The sequence below is a fragment of the Crocodylus siamensis genome, chromosome 2, assembly GCF_052110815.1.
Source record: "Crocodylus siamensis isolate JL-2025a chromosome 2, ASM5211081v1, whole genome shotgun sequence".
NCBI lineage: Eukaryota > Metazoa > Chordata > Crocodylia > Crocodylidae > Crocodylus > Crocodylus siamensis.
Genome location: NC_143396.1, coordinates 181,152,455 through 181,161,551, shown reverse-complemented (window position 1 = coordinate 181,161,551; position 9,097 = coordinate 181,152,455). Strand labels below are relative to the sequence as shown.

Genomic DNA, 9,097 nt, shown 5'->3' with positions numbered 1-9,097 from the left:
AAGTAGCGCTTCCTGATATCTAGCCTAAACCTGCCCTCTGCCAGCTTGTGACCGTTATTCCTGGTCACTCCTGGCAGTGCTTGGGGGAACAGTGACTCCCCCAATGCCCGCTGATCCCCCCTGACTAATTTATAACAGGCTACAAGATCCCCCCTCAGCCTTCTCGTTTGGAGGCTGAACAGGTTCAGGTCCCGCAGCCTCTCCTCATAGGGCCTGCCCTGCTGTCCCCTGATCATGCGAGTGGCCCTCCTCTGGACCCTCTCCATGCTGTCCACATCCCCCTTGAAGTGCGGCGCCCAGAACTGGACACAGTACTCCAGCTGCGGCCTGACCAGTGCCACATAGAGGGGGAGGATCACCTCCTTGGACCTACTCGAGATGCATCTGAGGATACACGACAAGGTGCGGTTGGCCTTCCTGACTGCGTCCCCACACTGCTGGCCCATGTTCATCTTGGAGTCAATGATGACCCCCAGATCCTTTTCCGCCTCCGTGCTGACAAGAGGGGAGTTCCCCAGCCTGTAGGTATGGTGCCGGTTGTTCCTCCCCAGGTGCATCACCTTGCTCTTGTCTGTGTTGAAACTATCTTATCAGTAACTTGACCACAGATTTGAACACCTGGAATTGTTTTTGGTGACTGGTTTTATACCCAATGTTCCCTTCTAAAAATTCTCCAATTAAAGCTTTATTATGTCAATATATGGCAGTACTGAGTAGGTTACCAAATTAAAAAAATGTAATAAAATACCCTCCTTATTTCAATTAATATATTACAAATATAGCTGTGTGAATTGAAAGATTCTTGTTCACAAGGGGTTTCAAAATTTGACTGTTCTGAAGCAGAGTAAAATCCCAATATTTTGGTATTTTCCGTGATGAGAACCTCCATTATGTTTTCTTTTGTTGCCATTTTCTTTCAACAAAATCAAAATGTTTCATTCATAAAATATTGAGACTGGAAGTTTCAATATAGTCAAACTGAACTTTACCCCCATTCCTTTTTTTCTTATTGCAATTTTAGTAAAACTGGCCCAGTTTCACAAAGATTTGTGATTGTGACAAAACCATCTATTGTAACACAACAAGGTTGTGTTGAAGTTTCTCCAAATAATTTTTATTAGAAAACACTAATAACAGGCTAACCACAGTTTCCTAAGGTTAACTTATTCAAAACTCAGTCATAAATTGCTCAGTGCCTCCACACTAAATTGCATGTTATAAGGCATTTAATGTGTTCTCTTGATGTGTTTTTCTTTAGAAGCATACATCAAGATCATCTCTAGGAGCTGTGGATTTCAGACATTCAGTTGTTTGTCCTTTGATGAAGGAACTATTTTTTAACAACTTTCTATATAATTATTGCCCTATCTTTAATCTTTCTATTATGAAGAAAGGTACAGGAAATAAAGAAGGATCTGAACTCGTTCTCCTGCCCTCATAGGAACCAAATTTCTTCAACCAGATGAAGTATAAATCAGTTTGGTTGACTGTTCCTCTCCCCTTACCCCTGCCATTTTTTGCATCTCCTCTCTTCCTGGGTGCGGTTTGTGTGAAATTCAGAAGTCCTGCTGTATTACAAGGAAAGTTCTGCTTGGCATATTTCTGACCACTCAGGATAAAATAATAACAAGAGAAAAAAAATCTTGAAAAAAGCTGTTTCCACGATCACTTTAAGTTAGATTTAGAGTAGCATTTTGGGTGTTTCTACAGATAAATTCTGAGCCTTTTGAATGAGAGCTGTAAACAAACTTACATTCCAGATCCAAAGTCCTTGGATTACAGGAAATTTCATTCTGACCTTTCTAGTTACTACTTATTCTATAATGGGCTACACCAAAATCAGTACCTCAACCCAAATGTTACTGGAGAGAATACACTCTAATCTCTAGGTTCAGTTATTACTAATTAAGAGCCCAAGAGATGACACTTCCCTTCAGTCAAAACAGGTCACCACCAGGAAAGGCATTTATTCAACATATCATCACATAGAAAATGTGAAAAAGGGGTGATGTTTAACAGTACATAGGTTCTGAGACAGGCTGAACAGATTTTCATAGGAAGTATATAGGTGTAATTTTCAGATTGTCAATTGACAAAGGACTTCCCTCTTCCCTTCCAATTTAAGGATTAATTGTCTTTCATGGAAGATGAACAGTAAGGGTATGATCCATCTCCTATTTAGTTGTAAAATATTCAACTTAATGGCTGGGACATTGGATCTTAAAAAAAATGACATACTACTACTTCAAACAGTGTCTCTCTCATTCATCCTGTAATATATCTATGGGTAGGCACGTTTGTGTGTACACATTCCCAGAGAAGGGGCAGAGAACCACAGGAATTCATCAGTTCATTCTGTTTCCAGATTAAATACTTTCTTGGACATAACATCAACCAGGATGTTTTTTATTTGGTGCAATTGCTGAAAAAACGCACAACATAGAACCCAACCCATTGATCTGGTCAAGCGATATTCAGTGCAGAGCCCAGTGAGGGGGAGGGGCGGGGGTGGGGGGGAGATCTCAGTTTTTGCAAGCAGCATGTCGTTGTCCCATCTTTGCTCTTCCTGCCAGGCAGGGTCCACTTCCCATGTCGACAATCAAAAGCAGCTTTGGGGCTGCTCTGATTTGCGCTTGGTATCAAATATTTCCAGAACTTCAGTTCCATCCACAAGGAGGTACTGCAGCATAGCAACACTGGCCACCTCGTCCTTGCCTCTTACCTGAATATATTTGCTAAATCAATTTTCCCCTTAGTATACTGCCTAGAACTATCTTCCAGGGTAGTGGAAGCTCCACATATGCATTGAGAGGAAGGGTGGACTGCATTGAGTCTGTTATGGATGCAGTAATTCAGAATCTGACAGCAGGAACAGGCTCCAGGAACATTTTAAGTGTTTTCAAAGTCCAACAAATGCCTCTTACCTTTCACTTTTGTACGGTTCTTTCTTTCTCTCTCTCTCTCTCTCTCACACACACACATCCACACGCATACACAACATTTCAGGCATGCAGTGTTTAGCAGAGGGACCACTGGAAGTCTGAGAGGCACAGAGGGGATTACAGATTAAATTAAATCCAAAGAAAGAACTGTGTGTTCAAAATGTGAGGGAAGATCTAGTTCAAATGAAGAGGGCAGGGAAGCAGAGGTGGCTGGGAGCTGATAAGACCTGGTATGGCAACCCCCTACCTGCTGCTTAACTCCCTGGTGTAATTTTTTGTTAAAAAAAAAGCTTGTGCACCCACGTAGCTCAGGCAACAGGAATGCAAACTGACTGAGTTTCACTGAAACATCATTATATTCTGTACTGGGCCAGACCCTTAGCTGGTATAAGTCAATATAGCACCAATAACTTCTAATGACATTAATGACACTGTGGATACCACTGTCCCACAACACCTTTCAGCCAATACTAAGCACCTATGCCCCAAAACTACTTGTCGAAGAAATAAAGATTCAGCTCAATAGCCAGATGAGTGACACTCTAAAAAACATACCCAACAATGATACAATCCTACTACTGGTTGACTTCAATGCATGCACTGAAGATATTGCATTACACCACTTGGAACAGTCATGGAGAAATTTGGATGTGGGTCTCCTAACACTGCACGGAGTTTGACCTTGCTATTACAAACACCCTTTTTTAACATGCCAGAAAAGTGGTTCTACTCATGGCAGCACCCTTGGCCAAAATGATGGCAACCTTGTAGACTATGTCATCACTCATCTCAATGACCTGAGGGATGTTTACTTTACCAGCGCTATGCGAGGCACAGAATGCTCTAAAGATCACCAGCTTATCCATACTAAACTGAACATCAAGTTTCACACTCGTAGACAGAAGGTTGCTCCAAAACCAAACCAATGTGTCAATGTTTTGAAACTTCACACAGAAGAGGCAAGAACTCAGTTAGCAACTTCGGCTCATGCTGCGCTATCACAATGTGCCGATGCAAGAGCAAGTGGAACTATTGATGAAAGGTGAGACGCTTTTCAAACTGCAGCGCAATCAACAGCTAAAGAAGCCCTTGGTGTCCCAACTCAATGAAATGTGCACTGGTTTGATGCAAATGACAACAACATTCAAGCATTCCTTGTGGCCCATTGAGCCATGCACTAAATTTAAACTAGACAGCCCCTCCTTTCTCATGGCTTCAGGAAATCAAAATATGAAGTGCAAAAAAGGTTTTGGGGAATGGAGGACAATTGGTGGAGAAACAAAGCAACAGAACTACAAGCTCCTGCTGATACTAATAACATCCGAGGGTTTTTTCTAGGAGTAAAATCCTGAATAAAATCTGTTTATGGACCACAAACAGCCAATACCTGTCCAATCCTGTCAACTGACAGCACCACCCTCCTGAATGAGTACAGTATGATATTAGAAAGATGGAAAGAACATTTTGTGACCCTCCTCAATCATGAGTTGAGTGCAAATGATCAAATAGTCAACTCAACTGAGCAAAGACAAGTTCAGTATGAACTCAAAGATCCCCCAACTCTGGACAAGGCTAAGAATACACATATTGAAATGGCAAACAGAAAGGCAGCTGGAGCCAATGAAATCCCAGCTGAAGCACTTAAATACAGTGGTCCTACACTTCACAAAGCTTTGCTAGACCCATTTGCTCTCTGCTGGAATAACAAGGCTTTACTCCAGGATTTCAAAGATGCCAAAATCATAACAATTTACAAGCACAAAGGAGACAGACATGACTGCATCAACTATTCATGATATTTCACCCCTCTCCGTTGCTGATAAGACCCTTGGTAAGCTGTTGCTGACAAGACTCCAGGTTACTGCAAATAATATACTCCCTGAATCCCAGTGTGGTTTTCGTTTATCAAGCAGCACTGCCAACATGATGATATTTTAATTTACCCTACGCCAGTTACAGGAGAAAGCTGCCGAACAACAAATGCCCCTGTACATTGCATGTGTCAACTTTAGTAAGGTGTTCAACTCTATTGGATGCCTTGCTCTCTGGTGCTTTCTTGCAAAGTTTGGCTGCCCAGACAAACTAATTCACCTCATACACTGCTCCCATGACAACATGTGGGCCCATGTATCAGTGGGTGACTCATTTGATGCCATGTAGCTCATGGGGTTAAAGAGGGCTGTGAGCTTGCCCTTACATTATTTACTTTGTTCTTGGCTGGAGTGCTAGAAGTCACTGTACATACTACTGCTACTGGTGTCACCCTAACAACATGATTTGATGGCAGATTTCTAAACCTCCACTGGTGCAAGGTCAAAAGCAAATCCCAACAAAGTGAAGAAAAGGATTTAGTGTATGCTGATGACTCAGCATTTGTCGCCCTTTCTAAGGACGTCCTGCTGCATTTACTGAATTCCTTTGCCAATGCTACTTCCTTTTTTGGCCTCTGTGCTAACGTAAAGAAAACCAAAGTCCTGTACCAAGCACCTCCTGACAGAAACCTATCACCTCCATCACCACCAGAAATAAAATTGAATGGCAGCCAATTAAACAACATCAAGTCCTTTTGCTACATAGGTAGCATAATTACCGATGACACCAGCATTGACAAAGAACTTTTAGCACGCTTGAAGTCAGCTGCCTCAGCTTTTGATCACCTACAAAAAAGACTATGGACAAGAAAGGGGGTCAAAGTATCTACAAAATGCCAAGTTTACGGAGTGGCTGGGCACCCTTGTCTCCTATACTCATTAGAGAACTGTCCCCTTTATCATCGCCATATCAGAAAACTTAACTGACTGCAGCGCCGCCTACACAGCATAATGGGAATTAAATGGTCTGACAAAATCATGACTGGAAGCTATGCTAGCATTGGAGCAAATGACCTGGGTCAGCCACATCATATGTATGGACAACAATCGACTGCTTAAGAGAGTTCTGTACAGTGAATTTGAAAAAGGCAGTAGGAAGATTGGCCATCCCAAACTCCACTACAAGTTATCTGGGGTCATAGGATCCCAGCAAGATAAGCATCCAATTTACTCTTGAAGGTATTCAGTGTCAGTGCTTGAACCACCTCCGATGGCAGGCTGTTCTACACCTTGGGGGCTCGGGCAGTAAAGAAATTGCTGAAGTCAAAGGTGTGAGTTATTCCTGATTTATGCCAGCAGGCATGCACATGAATTCAGGGTCAGGTAAAAAGCCCAAGGTTCCAGTTTTCTTGTTGGTTTAGTCCCCTACCTCAAAATCAGGGCTGCAGAACAAAAAGGGGGAGAGGGAGAGTTCTCAATCTTATCTTTGCTATGTCTTTCTACACAGTTTGCAACCACTTCAGAGCAACTCAAAGAGGAGAAGAAAGTGGGGAGAAGACTAAAATATATGTGGCAGAGGAGCCAACCCCTTCAAGAGGAGCAAAAACACACACACAGGAAAAAGGAACAAAGATCAGAAGCTTTTGGGGGCAGCAGGGGAAGGAGAGATGGCTGGTGTGTGACAGCTGGGTGGCTGCAATCTTTGTAGCAATTAGATTTAATGGGACAGAAGCATTTTTTCCTCCACATCCCCTCCTCCTCCTCTTCTCTCTCTGCCTCAGGCTGAAGGGGTGGGGCCTGTGAGAGGGTCCTTGACGTCAGACTTGCCCTATAAAAGCTTGGCAAGGTAAGGGAAAGCTCAGAGCAGAGCCCGTGTAGCAGCAAGGATGCCAACCCCCAACTCCTCTGCCTCTTCAGCCAAAGGCTTCCGCAGGGCAGTTTCAGAGTTGGACTCCAAGCAAGTAGAGGCCCTCATGGTAAGACACCCCCATCCCCACCCTGAAACCCAAAAGTCTATAGTAGAACTGAAGCCACACAGGGGATTGCAACTGTAGACAGGTGGACAGAGTAACAATTTACTTTCTAATGTACTGCCTTCACCCAGGGACCTTGGTATTTGAGGTTGGCAATTCCCCCCCCGCTCCCAATAAAACCCAGTCTTAATAATGATGCACCCTAAATAAAATAGAAATGTGAGGTAGAAAGCCATTCAGGTCATCATTATTATTGCTAGTAATGATTATAATAGGCATTTAAGTAATAATAATTATAGTACAATAAAACAGTCCCATTAAATTAAAACGCCGAATGAACTAAAGCCAAGAATATTAAGGTTAAGAAGTGCACTTCTAAACACATTATAGGTTTTCTATTTTTCAGGGGTTTAAAATGAAAGGATTTCTTCTGTTTCAGTGTAATGAAAATGCATGACTCTTTATTCTGGCAGATCTGCAAGACAGTGGGAATTCAAGCAAACTTGCAAAACGTTGCTATGTAATTATTATTGCCATGTTCGTTTCTCCCACCAGTTTAGATTTATGACTCTCAGCTCTGTGTGTGGAATAATCCCACATGACCTATAACTCTAAAGAAGGTGAAGATAAAACATTGTGCTGAGCCATAAGCTACCTTTAAAAATTAAACTCCAGTCAGCAGCAAATATACTGCTTCTGTTATCTTTGCTCTAAGGACATTTAGGAAGTTTTAGTTAAAAACAGTTTTGTCATCACAGCCCAACTGATGTTGCCAAGAACAGTAGCCTGTGTGACTCAAGACTTTTCAGAGTGAAACCCTTTAATGAATAGTCAGTCAAAAAGGGTCTATGCTAGACGACTGACTGTCATAGTGAGTGGTATCTGCATGGCATAACTTAGTGCTTCACAGTCATGGCACTAAAGAATCTTATGTCACAGCTTTGACTAGCAACTACATGTGGCAAACTGGTACCTTTCATAGTTTGTCCCAGACATGCTAGGTAGCCAGATTATAAAGATCTTTCTTTGTAGATTTCTGAAGGGACGTTTCATGTGTGCAAAGAGCATGTACAGAAAATCTGGATTTCATACAGGACTTAGAATATATGTTTCTCTCTAATACATATATTCTAAACCTTTTCTTGTTTTTTCCTAGCAGTGATGGTCCAGCCCTGCCCTTAACAAAGTCGCTGGTGGGCTGCCTTACATGTAGGGAGTTCCCAGACAAGAGATTTCCAATTGTCCTTTTTCCTACCACCTCCCAAGGTGCTGGATGTTTCTCCTATTCATTGCAGACCATTTAAAAGGTCTTAGATGTTGGAGGTGGAGGGACAAGGCAAATGAGGCCACTTTGTCCAACACCAGACTGTTTTTCTGAATACCGTGTGTGGCAATGAAAATTACTTCATGTGCATTGTTGCAGGGAATAAACTGATTTTAATTCTATTCCCCCTGCTCTTTTTATTTTTACTGACTGCCTCTTTCCTTGCTTCTGTGGAATCCTCTGTATTTAGTAAAATCAGCTACTGTGTAAACAAACCCAGCCTTCGGGAGACACACTAGGAAAGAAGGGAAGAGGGCTTTGGGACTAAAGATGTATGCATGGTTTCTGTAATAAATGATCACTAAATAGCTTGGGAGGGCCTGCATCTTCCCTTGGCATTTTCCTATTGGCAAACAGTGAACTTCTAAAGGTAGCTAACTCTTAAATTATTGACATTTTTTCAGATTGCCAGTCAAATTAATGCTTAAAAGTCCCTCTCTATCTGTCTGGGCTGTTATCAGGAATTACAGTAGAGGTGTGCAGTCAAGTTCTAATACAACCTGTGTGAGTGTTCAGTCTTTAAAAGGAAAATGAAACATTAAATAGCGCTATCTCTTGAAATAAGTTTTGTCAGCATGTGTTAGTTGCACAGATCCTGTTTCCTTCAAGACTTTCTGTGCTGCCTATGACCAGTTATTTAAGGTGCATCTTATCTCAGTGCAGCATGTTATTTAATATATAATTTATTATAGATTGTTTTTGTAATCCAGAATCTCTCCCAGTCCCATCACTGCTTTCGAATGGGAAGGTGTTTGGAAATGGTCAGAACAAAACTATGCTATGATTTAATCAGAATCAGAATTTAAGTTATAGCTTACATCTCTAGAGAATGAAATAATACCTGCCAAAATATTTCAATAAAAGTACTGATGAAGGTAGTATGAAAAAAAAAAGGAAGCCTACAGATAAAAATCAAGTTAGCAGTAGAAACGGCAGGAAAACTATATTGTCTATACCCTCCTCTTCTCCCCCCCACCCAGCTAAAATCCCGTTTCCTGGTAACTTACCTCTCCAGACTAGGTGAACTCCACTGTCCTTTCTACTAGC

General features: G+C 41.8%; 1 protein-coding gene across 1 annotated transcript in view; it reads left to right on the top strand.

Annotated features, from left to right (window-relative positions):
• Nucleotides 1-6,609: 6,609 nt before the first annotated feature.
• The window catches only part of TH (tyrosine hydroxylase), a 37,502-nt gene continuing 35,014 nt past the window's right edge, over nt 6,610-9,097 (top strand). Inside the window, exon 1 of the mRNA XM_090034929.1 lies at nt 6,610-6,729. Within this exon, the coding sequence (XP_089891055.1) occupies nt 6,640-6,729 (90 nt within the window). The 5' untranslated portion in view covers nt 6,610-6,639. The remainder of the gene's footprint in view (nt 6,730-9,097) is intronic.